A 23,756-nucleotide genomic window follows, 5' to 3' on the forward strand; every position below is an offset into this window, starting at 1 on the left:
AAAACGAAACCCCAGATAAATCAGTATTTTCCGTGCCTAGAAAGTTTTCATACAGAATATCAATTTACAACTTCAGGATCCAGCCTTTGTGGGAGATGTTTGAAATACAAGCAGGAACTAACAGTACCTAAGAGATGAAGCATGAAATTGAAATAACCATCTTCTTTCATGTAGCAAAGACTGCAACATCCAGAAAAGCAGCAAGCTAAATGACTGTGAAGATGGTCTATCACAGAAAATTATTTGGTGGGTTATGTGTGGGTTCTTTTTGTTACTGTTTGGTGGTTGATTTTTTTAATTAAACAGCAATTCAAAAAACAGCATGGGAACCTTTAAAGAGTAAAAAAAAAAAAAAATAAAAAAAAATTCCTCTTCAACTGTCTCAAAGTAGTTCCCAGTTTTAATGCAATTTCAAAGGAGTTTGCAAGTACTGGGAATCTTCAGATAAAGCTAATAAAATTTTAGCAACATTAACTTTCTATGCCTGAACTAGTTCTCCACTGCCTTACCATTCATATTCTATGGATTAGTCACTGTAAAGATCAAACCAGTGCAGACAGACTTTCACAGAAACATTTCAGCAGGTATTTGGATCTCATGGAAACACCTCATCTAAAGTAAGACCTATATTGTTTCTTCTTTCTACTGAACCTGAAAAACTGTTCATTAACACATCCTGTATTAACATGTATAAAACACTGGTAAAATAAACTGCTACTACTGTTCCTAACTGGATTTAACAGCAATGATGTCAAGTCCAGTACATTGTACTAAGCAGTGGCAATTGTGAACTTTTATTTTATTTTTGAAGTCACAGAAGACGGTAGAAAATAGAGACAAAGTGTTGGATGTAAATAACCAACCATAGATCTAGAGTAATTGAACAAGATAAAAAAAAAAGCTTAAATTAATATATTTTATATGGGAAAACAAAAGGCTGAATTAGAACCATGATTTCCAAGGTCAGGCACACACTTCCTTAGTCCATCAAAAAACCCCCAACCCTAAAAGGAGTATTTAGTTTGGAATGGTGTTAATCCTGGACAATGGTAGCCTCTGAATGCACTTAATGCTCTCCCAATTTCTGGCATGAAACAGCTCAAATAAGAAATTTTGAAAATGCACAAGTCAAGATATTCCACCAATTCCACCTGTTCAATAAACAGGTAAGTTTATTATCATCCAACCTGACTTTTACCACCTACTCAACCCTAACTTTGAGCTTTTAAATCACTAATTGAGAATAAGTGATTCAAGGGTTTGGTAGCAAATTGATAGTTTTTCTGGAATATGAACGATTTACTTTATAATAAAGTACACTGTACTAGAAGGTTCATTCAAATCTAGGTAATTTCAGTTACGTTCCTATGGCTTTTGAGCAAAAAGCAAGCAGTTTTACTGCATGTACGCAATATTAAACACCAAGATTTAAATTAATTATTTATTAATAATCTACATTTGCTGTGGATTTCTAAGATTTACATACAAAAAGCATATTTTATTTACATGCTGTTTATATTTTAAAGAAAATGAAATAAAATCTTATCGGTTTAAGAATTATGATCTATCCCAAATTGAAAAGAGATACATTTAACACCACAAAATGTTTAAAACATCTACAATAAAAAACAGCTTTCTGTGCCAATTATACTTACTCTCTAAGAATGTAAAATTGCATTGGTAACTGAACTAGCTACAATTAGACTTGAAACATTTAAAACCTGAGTGGGAAATCTAAATAGTTGTGTTTTGTTTTGGTTTTTTTTTTGTTTGTTTGTTTTTTTTTTTTTTTTTTTTTTAAAAGAAAACCCTACAAGCTAATATGCCCTAGTGTTAAATTTAAGCACAGATTGGTCAGTGGTCAATAAAAAAAACCCCACAAAACCAGTGCATTATTTCTGCAGCTCCAGAAGAATAGATCACTATAAAATTGTTGCAGTAACTTGATAAATGACAGGCCTGCCAGCCACAATAAGGCTTATTTCAAAGTGTCCTTTCTCACACACTGTACCTAATCAAATAATGAGTGTCTTCGGCCAATTCCTGTGATGGGTCCTCTATTTATGTAAGCATGCATTTGCTTAAGTATGCATCTGGGATCTTTGAGGTTTCCCACCTCAAACATACATATATAGGTGTTTTAATATAGCTAGATCAGATTTAAAAAAAACAAACAACCAACACATGAAGAGGCATAGAAAGTTAGAAATACTGGACAGAAAACATTCAAAATCTAATGAGAAGTTTTATATCAACCCCCAAAGGCCTTTTAAAATCAACATAGCTCTGGAGCAGCATTCACTAAACACCATGTACCTTACATCAAAAAAAATAAAAAATTGTTGTGCTAACGGGTACACTTTACTGCACTGCAGGAGGTAAAACGTAATCACACCTATAAAGCCTGGAGAAGAGAAGCATTGCACAGAAAGTTACTCCATTTTTTTTAGTCATTTTATTTCTGCACTTGGAAACATTATGCTGCTTTTTGAGTGAAATAGTTTTCCCCTTCCTCCTTGTATCCTTCAGAAACTGTGCTTGACCAAGAGCATCTCCCAGGAGGGGTGTGAGAAGGCCAGGATTTTCCCATTCTGGAGCTATTTTTCACAGTTTTAACAGTTTATCCTTCTCATGCTGATGGTTGGTAAATGTAGTAGCAACTCCTTCCAAGCTGAAAGCAAACTGCAATTGACCAACCTCTACAGACAGCCTTGCTTTGTTTGTAGACTATCCAAAAGGTTGTATTTAACTAAATTGACACTCCATGGGACCCAGAAACTGTTATCTCAAATGACCACCAATACCATTCACCAAAATAAACACATAAGTATCTGTAGCTCTGAAACAAAGTTAGTCCTGCATTTCATAGGGACTGATCTTTTCCATTTAAGATTGTAGCATTTCATTAGACCTTTAAACCTAACTGCACCATATGGCAACATATTCAAGTCTACTTATGCCACAACCTAGCTTATAGTTTGAAAACTCAATCTGCACTACTAGTACTTCACTTTATTCACCACTAAGACAATGTAAAATGTATCCCAGCATAAGCTTTTCCTGGGTTTAGGATCTTTCTTTTTCTAAGGCACTTGCATGAACAAGTCCATTTATTTACACGTAAATAAAATCAATTATGTGGCAAACATGCTTGTAAGTAATAAGAAGAATGTGACACGTTTTACTATCCAATGTAGCACGACCCATTTTTTTTTCCAAAAAATTTCTGCAACTTGGTATGTTACAGTGGGTTATATCAGGGATTTTTTTTTTTGGCATGTTTTACAGAAACTACCTTTAAAAAAAAAAACAAAAACAAACCACCCAACAAAAAAACAATGAAGGTAAACAGCCACAAGTTTTGTCATTCATTGACATAAAGCAGCAAATACATTGAGGAACATTCTGCTATTAATACATAGCAAATCAAACTTTTTCTAGTATTTGAGTTTAATACAGTGGTGTTTTATCCCTTTAATTCTGGAATACAAGTAGACTAATTTTAAGTAAAAAAAAAGAGCAAATGTATACAAATTAAGAGAAAACTGCAGGAGTTGGCATATACATGACTTCATGCAGTAATACTATACTTCATCCCTAGAAGCATACAAGATTTCAAAAGTCATCCTTTGTGGAAATAAACTCTTCCAAACTAGTGGGGAAAAAAAAAAAAAAAGAAACATTCAATACACTGCTACGGTCTTCATAGGTGATCAAGATGATGTTGACTCAGTTTCTTCACCGGCTACTGTTTGACAAACCTTGTTCTCATTCACTGTTCAGAAGAGTTCTCATCCCAACCACAGGAGATAGCTTGGCATCAATAAGGCAAGTCACTTTGTACAGTTTTTACTAAGGTTAAATAAACCCATGATGTCAACCATTGCTTTTTGGATGTTTTTTCCAAAACGATGAGAATCCTTTAAAAACAAACAAAAAAAACCCAAACACTTGTACTGTCAACCAACAGTTATTTTTTTAGGCAAAAGAAGGAACCCTTTAACATTTTGTAATTTTGGAGCTGACAGAATTAGAGTATTTAATAGGGAATTTAAACCACAAAAATTTCAATCCTATACAAATTAATCCAGGTTTATGCTATTGCTGACTAATGAGCTTTTTATTATGCATTTACTTTCCTACAGACAGAATGGGATCATCTCCTTTTGAAATCAGATGCATCTATAGTGTTCTGTTACTTTAAAATAGGAGTTTTGGTATTTTTTTTTTTTTTAATACGAGATCTTGCAAAAGCTAATTTTCAGAAAACAAAAGAATGTTCAGAAGGTGTATTTCTAATGACCTAGAAATACTGAAAGAGCAGAAAAACAGTACGTATTTGAGTTCCTATCAGAATCCTGAATCTTTTGCTATTGAAAATGACATAGTACTGAAAATGAAAATCACAATTATTTAAGTGTAAACAAATGATGAACTCACTCTGTTTATTTTAAGTGTCAGCTGAATGGTACAAGGAAGAAATTAAGATTACAAATATAAATTATTAGCTCCATTACAGGACCTACTACAAAGGCCCCACTAATATCAAGGCCACACACATGAAATGCTGCCTTTTCTGTACAGACATTTGACTTGACTAATAAGTAAGAAATACAGGGAAGTTTAAAGTACAAGCTAACAGGCATCTGAAGAACAATTAGAACCATGAAAAAAACCAAAGTTTTATTTCCTAATCTTTAATAATTAACCAAAGGCACCAAGATGTCTCAGACAAGTTAAGGTCAAAAGAGGAAAACTAGTTAAGCTATGTAATCCTGAACAAACTCAGCATGTTTATTAAGTCATAAAAATGCAAAGGGGAAGGGCAAATTGAAGCTCACTCTAAGTAGGGCTCCACAACAGCAGGCTATTGAATAGATGACATTTACTACATTCTAATAATGGGTGTTATTCTAATAAATTTTTGGTTCATTATGTTTCTCAAGCACAGATTACAACTTATGGGCCAGCTTCTTTCAGTATTATTTTAACCACTAAGATTTAAATAATAGGGAGCATACATTTTACTCTGTCTTTACAACTGCTGCCATTGGCAAATCAAAGCAAAACTGTAATAACAAAAAACAGGAGACACCCATCTTACTGTTTATGGGACAGATATGAGTCATTTTACATGAGTTCCAGGGAACTACACATGTAAAGATGACCTTGGGCCACATGCTTTCTTCATAAAAGTAGTTCTTAAAGCTATTAAATGTATAGAAGTGGAGACAAAAAAACCCACCCAAAAATGTTGAGAAAGAAAAAACACATAGTAACTGTATGTTGCAAGTCCTACTACACTTTTTAGACAACGGGTAGAACAGTTTTATAAGTAGGTATCAGAACAGATTTATTAAATCATAGGAAAGAACTGACTTACTGTCTCAGAACATGATATTTTGCTGGAGACATGGAAATGGATGGCATTTTCACCCAAGATAATGTAAGAAACACCATAACCATCATCAGCCACCTTGGGGAAGAAAGAAGAGAAAAACAAGTTCTAAATTTTTTCCTTCCATTCCTAAATTATCTTAAACATAATTACACAATTGTTACTGTGCAGTTTTTAAAATCAGCTGCAATTTCTCCCCGAGCAAAAGTTAAGCTTCCACATTTAATCCATAATTTCTGAAGACTGATTCCACTTAAGGAAACAGTTCTAGTCTCATCTGAAGTGCATGGAATTAACATTTTCTGAATATGTCTGTAATATCTCCCAGCTTTAGTATTTTGAAATAGAATACTTATTCAAAGACCTTCTCCTATTAAGGTCTGGTTCTAAGTAGCTATACAGATTCAGTAGAATGTGCATAATTAGAAAGGAATAAAATAGTTCAATTGTATACCTAAACATCCTGATTCATGGGATAACTACAGATGTAAACACAGAGTATATAAATACTGAGTACACAAGCCTTCTATTATGAAAACTTGCCCAAAGGCAAAGTCATCTGACTCCACTGCAAAGATATGATTCTGAACCTGTATCATGAGCAGAGCTTTGATCTGATTTCAACAGTAGCAGTACAGTTAGTCCCAAGTTTCGGTCCGATGTTGTATTTAAAGTATGCCCAGTAAACAAAGACTATCCTGCTGCCACCCTCCTTCCTCTCTTTCTTAACTCAAAGGTTCATAACCTCTTTGCTGCCACTGCTGCTAAGCAGCCTTGATAGGCTTCTCCCCATTAGTACTACAGGGCTATATTCCATAGAATGCTTAAAAAAACCCAAACAAACAAAACCAACAAACACCACATACACATAAAAAGTGTGATATACTGAATCTCTGGGCTACTTCAGCAAACCAAAGCACAGTTTTTGTAAGGATACAAGAAGTTATGAAGGGAAATGTAAACAGGTTTATTTGGAAAGGCAGACAACCGAAGGAAGGAAATTAAAAGACTGAAGAAATAGTAAGAGGGAGCAGTTAATGTAGCATTAACAAAAGGAAAAAGAGTGCTAGAAATTCCTGCAGCCAAAAAACTATTTTATCGCAAAACCACACCTCTTTTGGGATTCTAAATACTGACTTTATAACCTGCTGTAGCAAGCCAGTTTCTCATGAATAAGCAGCATGGCAATAGCTAGGCTTCCTTGATACTGCAATTTAAACTCATTCCAACTTCAAGAACTACTGAAAGGTATATCAGAAACACGAATAAATTAAAAAACCCAAAACCACAAAAAACAACTTCCAGCTTCTCAAACCAGCCAAAATACATTGTATTTGTCATCCTAATTTTTGTGTTGCAAAGAGCAGTTCTGTGATCCGTCTCATTGTTCTTTCAATAAAAATGCTTTCTGAAAACAGATTGATCTAGTTTATAGCCTGATAAAGTCTGCTTAACAGATCTTGTTAACAACAATATCATCATCGATGGCCATGTTCAAATCCTGGTAAAATACTACAGGATATCAGAAGCTTCCAAAATCTCTAACAATACACTAGTTTCTTGAAAGTCTACAGAAGCTGTAGAACACTGTTTTATTCTTGACTTAACCACTACTCACACATAGGCAGGCAAGCAGAACAATGTGAGTAGCTTAATTTGGAGGAAAGCATGAACACATCTTTTAATTAAACTGGAAATATAAAGAAGTAGTCAAGTATAATTACTTTTACAAATCCCAATCTTAAAATCTAGTTTAAGTAATATGGCATTTGTCACTGTAATAATAGCCTGATGCACAGAAGCTCTGGGCATAGGTACTGTGATAAAAGCCCCCACTTTATCAGATCTCTCTGCCATGAAGCCCTGTACCACATTTGATAACTGTATATCTCCTTAAGAATAATCCATTCTTGTAGTGGGATATGAGAAAAAGGTGATGCAGATTTTTCTGAGCACATCCACGTCATGGGAAAGCATTAAACACATGCCTTTAAAGTACATGTTGCATCTTTGATGTGCAACATTAAGGTACTACAGATCTGAAATTTTTAGACTGTCATATTTAAAATAAAACTGTTTTTAAAGGGTCACTTGTATTTAGCAAACATACCGGTCCAAATCCTCCACCACAGGATAACATCTCAGGGTTCTTCTTTAGATCAATGTGTTGTTGTGGTGTCTGACTCGTTGACAGCCTCCAAGGCTCTGACAAAACCTTTATGAGATATGAGAGATGCAAACAGGTATAACATAGTGTTTAAGAACATGCAACTTTCTCAAAAACTAGTCAAGTTAAAAAGCACTCAAGAAAGCAACAATACGGATAACTCCAGTTCCCTCCAGTTCCCATTTCAATGGAATGAACAATTAAGAGGTTAAAAGAAACAGCTAAACTTGTCCTGGTATGCAAACCAGAAACATATGAGGTCATGATATTAATTCCTCAAAGAGAATAAAAGTTCTTTCAATAGAAATGCTATTTCAAAACAAGATTAATCTGGTCTACAGCCTGTAAATTCTGCATAACAGGTCTTTTTAACAACAAGATAATTAATGGCCATATTCAAATCCTGGTAAGATACTACATCAGGCTAGAAGCTCGTAAAATCTCTAACAATACAAATGGATCTTGAAAGTCTGCAGAAGCTGTAGAAAGTTGTTTTATTCTCGACTTAGCTGCTACTCACATTTAGGAAGGGCAAGCAGATAAATGTGAGTAGCTCAATTTGGAGGCAAGCTGGAACATATTTTTTATTAATCATGAACAAGTGCAATATAATTACTTTTATAAAACTCAACCTTAAAATCTACTTTAAGTAATACAGCATTTGTCACAGTAATAAGACTGTGACTTTAATGTTGTACGTTAAAAAAGAAAAATAAATAGCAATGTACAGCTCTAACAGTAACTTAAAAGAAAGTGATTTTGTCACAGTTCCAAAAGAACATTCTTGAGAGAAAACACACAGCCTCTGTTGTGCTGCCTTGAAAATATTTAAAAAACACACGTAACCAACACATTTTTTTTGTAATACTCACTGTATCTTTCTTGCAATCTTTAACAACATGTATTATACTACAAAGCTCATAGAAAGGATCACCACAGGTCTATTAATGTGTCTGCATAACCTTTTTTCTTAGGAAAAACAGAGTTCTACAAGTATGTAAGCAGATACAACAAAACACTAAGTAAACAAAGGATTATTTACTGTAATTAATAGTTATAAATGAAAGTCACTTACTTCCTTAAGGAAAGGAGAATCTACAACAAGGTACTTGGACACAACATAAAGGCAAAACAGATGGCGGTCAATGCCAGCACCAGTCATGGCAAGACGATATAAGTGCTGATGTTTGGCAGCAGCAAGCCGAAAGAACTTAAGCTTATTTTCATTCTAACAATGCAAAAAAAAGAAAAATCAGTTAATGAACTGGGTTGAGGATGAAGGTGCAGAAACTAAGTTACAGCAATGACTCTCAAGCCTAGAGGACTTAAGGGTCAAGTACAAGACAATGCATGCAATTAACACCAAATACTAGTATTCTCTGGCTTTTCAACCTCATGTATTCGATTTCAGGTATAAGCAAGTATCTCCCTGCTGTAAACAGTGCATAATGAAAACAAATTTGTAATTTAAGTGTGATCCAACACCAGAATCAAACATGATTACAACTCAAGTTTACTAAATTATTGTATATTTAGTTCCTAGAGACTTTAACTCATAGTAACTGCTCTTAAAAAGCTATTTAAAAAAAACCTTGAAACTGCAACAGCCATTTTAGAAGGTGAACTGACAACACTGAAAGTATTGGGGTCCATGAATGCTAGTCATTTTTTAAAAGCCTTCTCTTAAGAGCTTGGGAGCAGGCAAATCCAAAGTGTCAGAAGTCAAGCAAGTGGGGCAGAAGGCCTGTTTGGCCAAGCAGGGATCTTCTAGAACTCAGGAGGAAAAGGAAAGGGTATGGACATTGGAAGAAAGGGCAATCACCAACCATTTGAAATTTAACAAGAGCAAGAGCTGGATTCTGCACCTGGGACAGGGTAATTATACATACAAACTGGGGGATGACAGGCTGGAGAACAGCCCCACAGAAAGAGATCTGGGAGTTTGGGTCAATGGCAATATGAATATGTGTCCACAGTGTGCCCTGGCAGCCAAAACAGCCAACTGTGTCCTGGAGTGCATCAAGCACAGCATAGCTAGCCAGTTGAGGGCGCCGATTGTCCCACTCTACGCTGCACTGGTGCGGCCCCACCTTGAGTACTGTGTGCAGTTTTGGGCACCTCAATATAACAAGGACATTGAGTGTGTCTAGAGGAGGGCGACCAAGACAGTGAAACGTCTTGAGGGCAAGACTTATGAGGAGTGGCTGAGGTCACTTGGTTTGTTCAGCTTAGAGAAGAGAAGGCTGACGGGTGGCGACCTCATCGCAAGCCTGCAACTTCCTCAAGAGGAGCAGTGGAAGGGGAGATGCTGATCTCTCTCTGATGACTAGCACCAGGACACAAAGAAATGGAATTAAGCTGCATATGGGAGGTTCCGATTGGACATTACAAAAACGTTCCCCACTGAAAGGGTGGCTGGTCAACGGAACAGGCTTCCCAGGGAAGTGGTCAGGGCACCAAGCCTGTCAAGAGTTCAAGGAGTGTCTGGATGACATACTTAGTCATATGGTTTAGGTAGTCCTGCAAGGAGCAGGGAGTTGGACTCCATGATCCTTATGGGTCCCTTCTAACTTAAGATATTCTACGATTCCATGAACACCATATGAATGTTGCAAGGACGGAAAGAAAGTATGCGTTCAAAACACTTAAATAGCTATTCTGTTAAAATTTTATAATGTGGAATGCAACACACTGAGTATACAGCAACCTGTCACTTCCTGTGTCCTCAAACCAGGACACTTCTTATCTCCAGCATCACTGTATTTTACACCACTTATTTGGGACACAGTAAGCAGCCTATTTGCCTCCAGCATGAGAAACTAATAAATCACTTACTAATAAATTACTTGTAGTCATGCTAAGATTGCCTACCATTGGTATTCAGGAGTAAAGATTTGTGAATAGTCCATAGAGGATACAAATGCTCAGGAAAATTTTCAAGGAAAAACACAGAGAAAAGTAATAGCAAGCCATAAAGGCAGACAACTATTTTTAAAATAATATATAAATGAATATAATATAATCTTCATAACTGCATTATGAGGGCAAGGTTCCTCTGCTCTGTGGCTGATCATTCCACATGAAGGGCAGTAATGCATCAACAAGTCTGAAAAAGCATTATGTTTGCAGTAACCACATAAAAAAACCCAAACCACCAAACACAAAAAGTGAGCAGAATGAAATCTGCTATATGTATGATACTGCCATGTATGTGGCTACCTTATTCCTTTAATGAAAATGCTGCTGTTAACTGCAGAGATATAATAGCAGTTTATACTGACATTAGAACTACGTCAAAATTACTTTCTATACAACAGGGTAGTTTTACAGTAGCTGTGCCACACAGTTATGTATGACATGCTGACACGGATGGATTTCTAGACTTGCACTGGTCTGATCAGAGCTCCCAGGACAGCATATTGAAAAATCCAGGGGGCTTTTACCTACACAGAACCTCCAGGAAGAGGAGGAAGAAGAAAGTTTCTCTCTTTCTCTGTGCATCTATTTTCTTGCAGATTCATAGAATCATGGGGCTAGAAAGAACCTTAGACTTCTCCACCCTAAAATTTGATCAACTAAAACGCTTTCCTGAAGGACCATTACATAATTTACTTTGAAAATCTTTAAAAGGGAAGAAACAACCTCCCCAAGTAATCTGTTTCAGGCTTCTCACTGTCTCCTTCCTTACTCATTATCCATTCTAACAGAAAATGTTTCCCTCATGTCTTTCTGAAATTTAAGTCCTTTACTTCTTGGGACAGAGAACAGATTGTTCCCTTCATCTCTGCATCAGTGTTTTTATCCTCTTGAGCACAATTTGGCTGCCTACCTCTTCCACAGCGTTCTCTCTTCTTCAGACTAAGCAAGAATAATTAATGTTCAAATTCTCCTCACAAATCCTCTTCAGAGGTTTCTAACCCTCCTTCTTGCTTTCCTTTAGACTCTCTCCAATCCATCCATCCATCACTCGTGTGGTGTCCAAAACCAGACACACCACCCCAGCTAATACTGTACCAGAAAAAAGTACAGAGACAAAAGACTAACAAAGGACAAGACTAACTAAAGCGAGGACTCCATTTTTCCCAATGGCATAGGACTGAATGTGCTATGTCAGTGTTCAGTAACCGATTGTTTCAGTCCTAGATCTTTATTTGAACTTTCACCCATGCAGCTGTTACTGAGGCCTGGATGCAATACCTTGAGTAAATTCCTATATAACAAAATCCTCTTTTTCAGAACATCACAAGAAAGATTAAAAAGTCCACAGAAATCAACATGTAAGAGCAATGACTTATTTCCTGTAAATAATACTTGCTTCCCTATCAGAAAAGAAAGCCTAACTGGTATAAGGTTAATTATTTTACAAATCTACGTTTAAGTTTTACAAGTCACAAAATTTTCACAAGTCATCTCAGTTTTCTGGAGTTCAGGAACTGTAAGAAATTACGTATTTGGCTGTTACTGCCATGCTCTTTTGGTATAGACTTGAATTTCTGCCATACTGACAGAAAATGTGGACAATTCCCTTATGCTGCACTTCCTAAAGAACAAAGGCATCACTCTAAGTGCTTAGAAACTATCAGGGAACTTATACAGATATCTAGTGATAACTCATGTGCCTTATGGATTGTATATGGCAACACCACCATGAACTTACACTTTCAGTTGGGTCTTCCATGGTTTGAACAAAATTACATGATTCAACAGTACATGAACGAACAGTTTCGGTCCTGCCTTCTCTGAACAAGCGTGTCATAGAGGCTTCATATGTTAAAGAAAATTTTCCCATGTCCTTGAAAAGGGAAAAATAAGAACTTAAAAGTTTAGCCAGACTTTGCCCCTCTTAATCAAGAGTTCAAGGTAAGCACACAGGATATGAATTAAACTCATAGACAAATTAAACTCAGCGTTAAATTTTTAGTGGCCCACTATTAGCAGTCTTAACTAAAGATAATAAAGGCAAAAATAAAATTAGTAGCAGGATTTGATAAATGCTAATAGAACAACCAAACTAGCAAGGACTACCCTCTGCATTTTATATTCAGTCTTTTTCAGTTTACAACAGAAGCTGAAAGGCTATCAAAAACCTATTTGAAAGTTCAGTGGTTTCCCAATTAACACAGCTGTGGTAAGTAATCAAGAAAACTGTAACATCCTTACAAATATTTTCAGTTAAATATTTAATAGCATTGAGACACATGCCAGTGTGGGCATTTTCTAGAATGCAAGAACTGAACAGAGTAGGCAAAATTCAGGCAGTCTGCCTTCCATATTTCCTGTAGATGTGCACAATCTACAGATTAAAAATTGCCAAATGATAGAAGTTTATTTAACACATGTTAGCAACTCTACCTGTCCAAAATATACATCAGAACAGATTGTGAAAGTCTGTTCAGTTTTAGATTAAGAGGGTAGGTGTTCAAAGTAAAAGAGGTGGTGCTGTGTAGCTATCCTAACCAAACCAATGGTAAGAAAGACTAGGTGGTGATAGCAGCCAGGAAATCTGGATGCTTTGAACATCCCCCCCTCCCCCCCAAAAAAAAAAAAAAAAAAAATTAGAACAGTATCTCAACGGTGACAACTAGAAAGCAAAATGAAGTCATGCATGTTGCTACACTGGTGTTTTCTGAAAACACATTACAGAAAAGGTGAACTAACAGAAGAAAACACAGGCAGGCATTTCTGTTAATCCAACTGTTCCAAGTTTAACATTGTTCTGATTATAAACAGAGCCACTAGAAGTTTCATACCTACTTCTTTCAAGTCCAAAAATGCCCAGGAAAAGACCAACTAAGCAGAAGAGAAAAATCTGCACGTTGTCAATACGCCAACCTTTGGACAATTAGTTTCCAGCTAGTAATCTGTTTAGGGTTTGTACCAATTTCCATTGAATGTCTTTAATAACCTTGCACAAGCAGCACAGGATTACTCTAAAGTACTTTACACAGTCACATATTTTAATCAAACATGCTATACCCAATTTAATGAGATTCTATAAGCCAGAAACAGTCTGATCCTCTTACCCGATAGTGAGCAAGCTGCAGGGCAAGTTGCACGAAAGCATCAGGGCTGGTTTTTGCTTTCTTTATTTGTCCCTTCCCAAAAGCATCAAAGAAAAATGAGTGGAAGTCTACATCATCTGCTAGAGCTGTGGCAGTGCTCAGTGACCTCTCAATCACTTCTTGACACTACAATAAGTAAATAAATAAAGGCACATATGTTCATATGCATGCAGTTGATGGCATTTGGGAGAACTGTTGAAAAAGTAAAAGTATTTTTAATTGATAAATAAGAAATATTGCCTTTATGCATGCCAGGAACATCATCATCTAAATAATCTCCCTTTGGAGAAAAGGGAGAAGCTATCTTTGCCAGAAAGTTAAAAAAACAAGTTTTAAGCCAATACACATCCGGAGTCCAAAAATTACACTAAAAAAATACCAGCATTAAGACTGTTCAGATCACTAGAACATAAAAGAACGACACACAGAGATAAAATGGCAATAGTTGTGTGGCTTCCAATCTGCCATGCATGCTTAATTAAATATATCACCCACCATTACCTCTTTATGCAAAATTAAAATCCAAGTAGGTGATGACAGTTTGTCTTGAACTCAGGCAAAAAAAAAAAAAAAAAAAACCACAAAAAAACCCACAACCCAAACCTTATTAGACACATATACAGAATTTTGAACACAAAAAAGACAGCTAATCTCAAGGAACTATTATACAGGAGCATTTGTTGTGACAATAGTAATGAAATCTCAGCAACTTAAACTTCATCTTAATTATTATTTAAAATAGGTGGCCACGTATTTTTGACATGTTGCCAAACAAGAAAGTTCCTAGTAAAAAGTTGGCATTTCCCAGCCAGAATTTTTAAAGAGTGATGTTAAAAAAACTATATTTTTTTTTTTAAGTAAACCAAGTAATGTCCACATATGAAATACACACCCTACAGGACTCAAAGGAATTTAAAGCTGATTTATAGGGTTATCAGTAATTACTTAAATGATTTGACTGCTTGGGAAAAGAGGAGCTTCTTCCTAAATCCGCTAGCTGTTCTGTACTTACTTCTTCTGGAATTTCCCACTGTAGTTTGGTAGGGATAGGAATATTTTGATTGGTATCTCCTTTGCAATGCCCATCTTCTGAATAGCCCAGTTCAAGATACTCAGTTGCCATTACATTCTGCAATGAACGATACTTCCTCAGAATTGCAACACATTCAATGTGGAATTAGGATTTCATTGCAAAATCAATATAACCCATTTTCAGTACACAGTGAAATACAATACACAATCTCTTTCCAAATACTGAAAACAGCTGCAAGTGAAGACCTCTGTTTTACGTCTTATTTTAAGGCATTTTTACTTGTGTTCTGAGTGGCAAGAATACCAGATATGCACAAACACCTATTCAATCACATTGGTGCATTTTGTTCGATGCTACTGACATAATCAAAATGTTTCAACCCACCTCAAACTTACTAGTAGTAAAAAAGTCAGTCTTAGATTTCACAGCCTTTGTTCAATTTTCATTCTACAGAATCTACAAGTTACCTGTCAAAACTTGTTCATGAACAAACAGTTTATTTCAGAGTAAGTACATAAAAATAATTAAATTCTTGCAGGGATTTCTAAGATTTGCATCCCACTCAAAATTGCTGGTTTTCATATGTGCTCTAGATCTCTTGGGTGGGGAAGTATGTTTCCAAGATGAACAATACAACTTGTAAGACAGACTTTTTTGTCTGTTGTTCAAGATTTCAAACTACATCCTCAATGTAAAAAAAAAAAAAAAAAAAAAAAATTACTCCCCCCCCCCCCCCCCCCAAATTATCAAAATATTTGAATCTGCTCAATATGGAAAGAAAAAGCTTGACAAAAAACCCCCCAACTATTGCATGGTCTACATATATATTTCTAATCTCTTAATTTAACTTTCTCACTTAGTGATCAGAACGTGCCAACTATGAATTAAAGCTTAATCCATTCTATTCTAAAAATAGACAATCTATAAAGAGCTAACAACAGATAACTTTTAGGAAATTAAATCCTACTTAGTTTATTTTAGTCATCTTTATTCTTAGCAGAAATTGAATCAACTAATAGTAAGTACAGAGATATGAACTAAAGCATATAGAGTCATTCATTAAAAGAAACAAAGCAATTCTTTTCCATTGAGCTAGTCTAAACTGTACTCTCAAGTCAATCTCAAATCAGTTTGGCCTTCTTTCTTCCCTGGTTAGAGAATGCAATGAGGATTTTTTGTTCTTACACACATGGAAGCACTCCTATAACAAAACTGGGAAATTACTTGGGGTACCAGTCAGACCTGAGACCCATTTGAACAAATACGTAATGAAATCAGAATTATATAATTGTTTCTGAAATAGTTTTGTGTGACTGAGTCACGTAACCATTTATGGGTTTAAGCTTCAAAAAGAAAAAGAAAAAAAATTAAATAGAATTTCAAGTAATAAACTAAGTTGATGATGAGTAAACATGCATTTATTCTGCTGATTGCAAATAAATACAATAATTTAAACAGCATATCAATCTTCATCTCATCAAACAATGGCTTAGAGGAAAAGTTAAAACTCTGTACACCACTTCTTTACAGCTTGAGAGTAGTGTAAGGAAGCTTAAGTGCTTCAGGAGGGTGTACATATGCAAAATATCAGAGGCAACAATCTATTGAATTAGAATATTCTAAACAAGTTAGATGGGGAGCTGTATCACTTTTCTATGAAGACATTTATGCTCATTAAAATGCAATAAAGACATTTGATTTAAAGGAAAGAAGTGTTTTGTTTTAAGCAAGGATTGCTTTCTTTTTTTTTTTTTTTTTAAAAATTCTACAGTTGCTGTAGACACAGGCCCATAATCACTCATCAGCTACATGAATGCAAGGGATTGAAAGTAACTGCTGATCTTCAGGACTGATGCATGGACCATATCACGTTATCTTCTGTATTAACTTTTTGTACTAAATACCTACCTCCCACAGGTGTCCAACAATAGGAGCATCTGCCCAAGAGTGCTCTGCATTAAGACCCATTCTGCCATTTTTGAATACTATAAGAGAGAATGTTTTGTCAAACCACCTACAAAAGAAATTAAGATTTCCTTATGGTTTTGTATATTTCAAAAGCATTTTTATACTGTAACTTCATCTCAAAAGTTCACATTTAAATGCACTAGTTGTTGGCTTTTTTTATTATAGTTTTTTTAATAATAGTTTAGATAGTAAATAGATATAAATTTCAACCTTATGAAGTTCTACCACGTGAACCTCATGAAGTGCAACAAGGCCAAGTGCAAGGTCCTGCACCTAAGTCAGGGCAATGCCCAGTATCAACAGACTGGGGAATGAATAGATTGAGCAGCCCTGCAGAGAAGGACTTGGCATACTGGCGGATGAAAAATTGGATGTGAGCCGGCAACGTGTGCTTGCAGCCCAGAAATCCAATCATATCCCAGGCTGCATAAGCAGCATGGGTGGCAGGTCAAGGGGAGGGGATTCTCACCACCTACTCTGCTCTTACAAGACCCCACCTGGAGTCCCGCATCCAGCTCTGGGGTTCCCAGTACAAGAACAACACGGACCGGTTAGAGCGGGTCCAGGTGAGGACCATGAAAATGGTCAGAGGGCTGGAACACCTTTCCCATGAAGAAAGGTTGAGAGTTGGGGTTGTGCAGTCTGGAGAAGAGAAGGCTCTAGGACACCTTCTCGGGGCTTTTCAATATATAAAGAGGGCTTATAAGACTGAGAAGGACTTTTTACAAGGACCAGTAGTGATAGGACAAGGGGCAACGGTTATAAACTGAAAGAGGGTAGGTTTAGATTTGTCATAAGGGAGAATTTTTTTTTTTTCCCCGCCCAATGAGGGTGGTGAGACACTGGGACAGGTTTCCTAGAGAAGTTGTGGATACCCGATCACTGAAAGTATTCAAAGTCAGGTTGGATGGGGCTTTGAGCAATCTGATGTAGTGAAAGATATCCCTGTCCATGGCAAGGGAGGTGGACTAGATCTTTGAAGGTCCCTTCCAACCCAAACCACTCTGTGATTCTATGAAATTTATCAGCTTATAAGTCACTATTTTGTATGTATTAGCCACATGAATTAGTGAAATTCTAAGAAGAGAAGTCATTTTCCACAGAGTCAATACTGTACCTGTCATAACATCTGCCATGTATTAAGGATTTTGCATATGCATCCAGTGACCCCACTGGATCTTCTTTCCTGTACCCTTGATCGATGTCATCCAATGTCACAAAAAAAGCTGCTTTTTCAACAGCATCTAAGGACTGTTTGTTCTTTCCATGGCTAAAATAAGCTTGTCGAGCTTTAGCCCATGGCACTCTGTAAAAAGAATTTGGTTTATAGCCAGATTACATGAATTTCTCAAAGTTTTATCACCCCTAAGATCACTATGAGACATTCCCCCTACTTCTATCAAACTTGAATCAACTACTTGAATTGCATTTAAACTATATCAGCAGTGAAAAGTTCCAAAAATACATGTACAATGTAATCTTAGGAATCAATTCAACATATCATGCCTGTGCAAAGCTTAATCCTCAGAAATTCAACATTTCTGTGGCACGCAATATGTACAATATAAACCATCTGTGTTCATAGCTGAGCAAAAGAAAACGTATATTATATGGAAGAAGAAACTAGTAATATTAATGAAAACTATAAACAGATATGAATATCCAGTGTTGCAATGTCTAAATCTAGGAGTCTGGACAACTGTCAAGAAGTTCCATCGTAAATGCTTGGAACAGACCTGAAGTTAAAGAAGTCCCGAATAAAGTAATTTCTGTATGGTTGTGCCATGTTTATTTATAAATTTATGTGATTTTCCCAATGAAAAAGTATTTCAGTTTGTTTCAAAGCAGAAAGAGAGAAAAAGGAAGGATTCTTAGTAAGAAAGTACATTAAAATCCACCTCTTTCTCTCCCTCATCCAGAATCAACTATACAGAGATTGTCACGATTTAATTGAACTCAATCATCTTGCACAGATAATCAAGTACATATGGCTTTATTTTATTGGTGCAAATCATTAATATGGAGTAACAGTTACTGAATTCACATCCCAATTTTAATTTTTAAGACAGTCTTTAAAATGCTAGTGAACCCCAGAAGAGATATAAAACACAAGTAGTTCAATATGTGTAATACTGTAAAGCTTCAAATTACTACTCTTAAGATATCCACAGTTAAACCAATTACTATAGATAATCTGTATACAGGGTTGCCACTGCAAAATTACTTTTAACTCCAAATAGTCACAAATGATTGAACAGCTGTTAAATATTAGCAATATACAAAAAAATCAGTGATGAAGGTATAATCAATTGACTGCAGACTATTTTAAAATTTCAAAGCCAATACTCAATTAGTATGTTATGCAACTATTTCTAAACATTAGAATTTTAAAGAATAATAACCAGCATACCTATCTCCTGCAGTAAGAGCTGCTAGCTTCTCTTCACCAGCCTGAGGCTCTGAATCATCATCAAGAATTCTTTGCATCTGCTGTTCAATTTCTCGGGGTTTCAATAGTCTACCATCATGGTACAGCCACACTTTGAAGTAACGGCCCTTGTGATACACAACAATGTGTTTGCTGTCTTTCACATGCTGGAGAGTATCTAGAATTGCAATAACTTACGTGAAAACAAAGCTGAAGTCTCAAACCGTTAATGCTCTAAATAACATCAAATACCTACTGCATGCACTGCCAGTTAGCCACAGCTTATTTATTTTAACAAAATAATAAATACTGTGGAATAAACTGCTCTGCTCCTCCATGTTATTTCAGCACAAAGATTCTTGCATGAAACAGTCAAATACCCAGATTTGATAATCATTTGCATATATAGCACCACCAGCTTCCACACTGAAGGTCAATATTAAGCAACTAAATCTGCATTACCGTATCTGAAAAGTAAGCACTAGTGTGTGGTCTGATTAAGCAGTCAGCAAAAGAACACCCTAGATGAGTCTGAGGAAAGGTACTTTTAAATCATCTGCATACAAGTGCTAGACAACTCACCATACAACCTGTGGGGAGTCTTAAGAGCCCAAATTTAGTAACATAAGCTTTTATTCACATTTACCCTGGCAGATGCAAAGTGAATACTCCATCTATGGCCAAAAAGCATAGTGTTATGAAAGTCAGTGAAGCAGAAACCCAGGCCACAAATTTTTCCTCGCTTATTATTTATATGGCTTAACTGGGATAAGCCTGAACATAGTCATGTACCAAACCACAGATGAAGGTTTCTACAGCAGCCAGGAAAAGCCCTCAATTGACAAAACCTGTTAATTCAATACCTTTACTACCCCAAAGAACTGTTATATTCCTATGAATCTGAAAAGACCCATTACTGAGATGGGTCTGAGATGAAGAAAGATGATGCCAAAAGTGAGGAGTCATGATTCTGAGACATCTGAGAAACTTTGTACCGGGAAAGAGTTCTATACATTGAGTGCTCTCAGCTATCCGTAATTTTATGGTAGGTATGCTCTATCTACTGATCAGAAGCAGTTTTATGCTAATCATGCCTTTGGCTATCCACTTTGCGTTTCTGCCAGAGATAGGATGCCTGTGATAAAAGCACTAGGATTGGCAGAAGCATCACTCCAACTGTCAAGTAATTGATAACTTGTGATTAATACAATAGATCGTGACTTCAGGAGAAACCCCACAGAGGGGGAAAAGAAGCAGCAAAGCGATCACCTAGTGATGTAACTTTTTCTATAATCCCATCCTGAGTCAGGACACCTCACGTATGTGTCTCATCTACCGTACAAAAGACAACCTCAAGTGTAAAAAGCAGAAGTAAGATCATTAGTCATCTACATCAACAACTGACTTCACAACAGTTGTTGAGCCTTGACAATTACTTTCAGACACATTACTTATGGGCCCAAGTACAGGCTTGTTGTAATAGAAAAAAATCCTTTCCTTTTTCTTGCCAGTCCAAGATATCATTTATGTACATCTGAAGATGCACATAACATGCTGCATGGGTTTCCTATAAAAAAAAAAAAAAAGGGGGAATGGAAAGACATAAAGGCTCTTCCCTGCTTAAAAGAAGTGGTTCACTCCATAGTGTGTTTTGTCAAAAGACATGAAACTTGAACAACTGCTCAAATGATAAGATACAATGTTCATTAAGATTTTATCACCAATGAAAATTAAGACATGCCATAGATGATCTTTTTTTTCCTTTAGGAACGGTAACATACACAAAATACTTATAACTGAAATCAGGGGGCAAGAAATCAAGCTACTCATGAGAATCTGGGAAAAATGTCTTTATAACTCAGTCATATACAGAATGACAAAATTTGTTTTTCCTTAAGAAAAGTAGAAAGAATGAAAAACTGAAAAAGTAAACTAGGAAATGTGAAGTGCTTATGAGGAAAATAAGGTAGTTTTATGATGCTGATTGTAATTTAACTGGAAAGACTTTAAGCAGGAGAAACTGAGGAAAACATTAAGATATACAGGACATATTTTAATCAGGTGTTACAGGTAGAATGGACCACTTCTGAAATGAGTTTTGAACAGAAGTATAGACTAAGAGAACACCAAATCCAAAGCTAAATGCAAGCAGTTCATAACTTCTATTCTACTTAAGAGAGAAGGGGCAAGGGTGATACTTTCAGTACTTGAAGTTTATTCTAAATAACATTAGCTCATACACTACAGTTATCCAACAGAGACTTTAAAACTTGCTAGCCTACTTAAGCTACTAGTTCATGATCAGGGAATAATCATGTCAGGGATACTTTTTTCTCCATTTTGCACATAAAGGCAGCTGAGGCATAGCTAGGAAATAATTCCTCAATAATCTACCAAAGGCCAGCAGCAGAACTGAGTGTAAAATCCTTATCTGACACACGCACATACTGCTTTATCTATTAGCCAATGACACTTCCCCTTGCTTAACCAACTTCATACAGCAAATATCAGACCTCCAGCAGGGAAGAGTAAGCACATCTTTGTGTCTGTTTAGAAACTCTTCATGTTTTTTATTCTGTAGTTGAGTGGGACTAACATGCTCAAAGGCAGCTTGAAATGTAAGAGTGAGTTACAGATCTCAAAGTAAAAAAAAAAAAAAAATCCTACCTTCAAGTAACAGCCCATATGTACATTCCCAATGAACATGACTAACCAATAACCCCTTGTATTCCAAATTCCTAGTGATTGTCCTCTGTGCTAATCATGACCGTCAGGATAACTCTGCCAAATTCTGTATTTCATTCTGATGCTCCCACAATGATGCAGTGTTGGATAAACACGCAAATTCAGTTCCAAGAGGCTCTTCAGCATATAATCAGATCAGAGAAACCTAGACATAGCTTAACCTTTTGTAGAAGGCACAACACCAGAAGTCTTTACTGAAACCTGCTGTGAAATTATTAGTTTGCTTCTCAGAGAAAATGGATAGCGATGATTTCTTCCACCTGTTGACTACAAATGTTAGTATTTCTAGATGTGATCTGCCTCCTTTTACAGTGACAAAACTCAGGAAAAAAAAGCTATTTTAGTATTAGGATCATAAAAACCAGCTTGAGCCTGGAATAATTAGGATAACCTGATGGAGATCTTTGGAGGCTACCTTGGGGAGAAACCCATGATGAACCTTTAGGGACACATTACCTTTAGAAAAATGACACTATATGGAGAATAATCGGCCTCAAGATCTTGGATGATATACTGACCAGCAAAACCCCATGATATTTTTATGGCGAGATACAACAACAAACAATTTATCAAAGGTTTGCCATTGACTAAAACGAAATGCTTTTATGTCTATAGACAGCATTAATGAATGCATGCAATGAGAGCATATGTACACCTACACTGAGAAAGCATATATGAGCTGCTACTTACAGATACATTTATTTTTTTTGACTGAGCTAAACATGATTGCTTGTAATCATGTAAACATATCCTTCGTCTCCCACATTAAGCAGAAGTAGCAGAAACAGACTCAGGTGAAAGTGACACTGCTGTAAAAGTCAACACGTATGCCCCTCTATTCAACATTAAAATGTGAAAACTTAATTACTCATAGCTTAGGATAATCAGACCATTGCTGGGAGTTAGGGCAGGGCAGGAACTAATAAAACCCAGAGTATATATTTTCTTCACGTCATACAGAGTAAGTTTTGGACACAGTTCTAATTAGAGGCGATTTCATTGAGCTGATGTCTTATAGTGCATACAAAAGGTCAAGGTAACAGTGGCATTGAAAACCTTGACAGGAATAAGATTGTATCTGCCTCTAAACCAGGTAAACAACTAGTGTTGAGAAGGACAGATTGGGATGTTGTTGTGAGTCATAAGCTAAAAGGGAAAGTCAAGCAAGCAAAAGATTTTAAAATAGCTGAGGTAAGAGAGTACAACTTTTACAAAGATAAAAACATGGATATCAGAGGATCATGAAAAAGTAGAATGGAGAAAAATAAAGGTTATTTATAAATTAAAGACACAGGACAGACAACAGTTCCTTGAAGTTATTTTTAATTTAAGTAAAGGAAGAGCTAAAAATAATTGAAGAACTTTCAAAATCACACTAAAAGGAAAAACATCTATGCACTCTATAGCAATTCATTACTTCCTCAGTATTGGAACACAGTATTGGTGTGTCCTTGTGCCTGTCAGGTCCTTATATGGAACAACAGAGTTTCAGCAGAAAATATCCCAAAACCTGAATTCCATTAAGATGTTTATTCTCCTTGGCTGGCCCTGCTTACCCGATTCCTCTCCTGGGATACGGGAGGTATTAAACATCCGCTCCCACTGAGCTGAGCAGAGTGGAACAGTAGATCCCATCAGTAGAATCTGTGTCAAAAAAGTACATTAAAATGTAATTTTGCATATACAATTAGCAAATGAAAAAGGAAAGAAAAAACAGGATCTGGTTAGAAACAGGCTGTAGAACAGTAAGATTTATAATACATCAACTCAGAGTTGTTCACCCCCATCCCCCCTTTGTTGTCTTTCCTTGAACTACGTGTGGAAGGTTACACTGACATTCCAGTAGCTGTATTTTTTTTTTTCCCTCCTACCAAAAGCTCACCCGTCAGGAGGGATGACTGAAGCTAGCTAGCTTCTGAAATTCAAAGAGCTCTCAATGGCCAGTCCAGGTGCAA

At 36.2% G+C, this 23,756-nt stretch overlaps 1 protein-coding gene across 4 annotated transcripts in view; it reads right to left on the bottom strand.

The window, feature by feature from the left end:
- Nucleotides 1–784: 784 nt before the first annotated feature.
- CPT1A (carnitine palmitoyltransferase 1A) overlaps nucleotides 785–23,756 on the bottom strand; it is a 45,658-nt gene continuing 22,686 nt past the window's right edge. For all 4 annotated transcript variants that reach the window (XM_082485953.1, XM_082485951.1, XM_082485952.1 and 1 more), the window contains 11 exons: nucleotides 23,358–23,445; nucleotides 19,039–19,234; nucleotides 17,746–17,934; nucleotides 16,569–16,674; nucleotides 14,640–14,756; nucleotides 13,589–13,753; nucleotides 12,223–12,357; nucleotides 8,641–8,793; nucleotides 7,509–7,613; nucleotides 5,384–5,476; nucleotides 785–3,920 (listed from right to left, as the gene is read on the bottom strand). In XM_082485953.1, the coding sequence (XP_082342079.1) occupies nucleotides 3,834–3,920; nucleotides 5,384–5,476; nucleotides 7,509–7,613; nucleotides 8,641–8,793; nucleotides 12,223–12,357; nucleotides 13,589–13,753; nucleotides 14,640–14,756; nucleotides 16,569–16,674; nucleotides 17,746–17,934; nucleotides 19,039–19,234; nucleotides 23,358–23,445 (1,434 nt within the window). In that variant the 3' untranslated portion in view covers nucleotides 785–3,833. The remainder of the gene's footprint in view (nucleotides 3,921–5,383; nucleotides 5,477–7,508; nucleotides 7,614–8,640; nucleotides 8,794–12,222; nucleotides 12,358–13,588; nucleotides 13,754–14,639; nucleotides 14,757–16,568; nucleotides 16,675–17,745; nucleotides 17,935–19,038; nucleotides 19,235–23,357; nucleotides 23,446–23,756) is intronic.

Source organism: Vanellus vanellus (assembly GCF_965231255.1).
Source record: "Vanellus vanellus genome assembly, chromosome: 6".
Taxonomy (NCBI): domain Eukaryota; kingdom Metazoa; phylum Chordata; class Aves; order Charadriiformes; family Charadriidae; genus Vanellus; species Vanellus vanellus.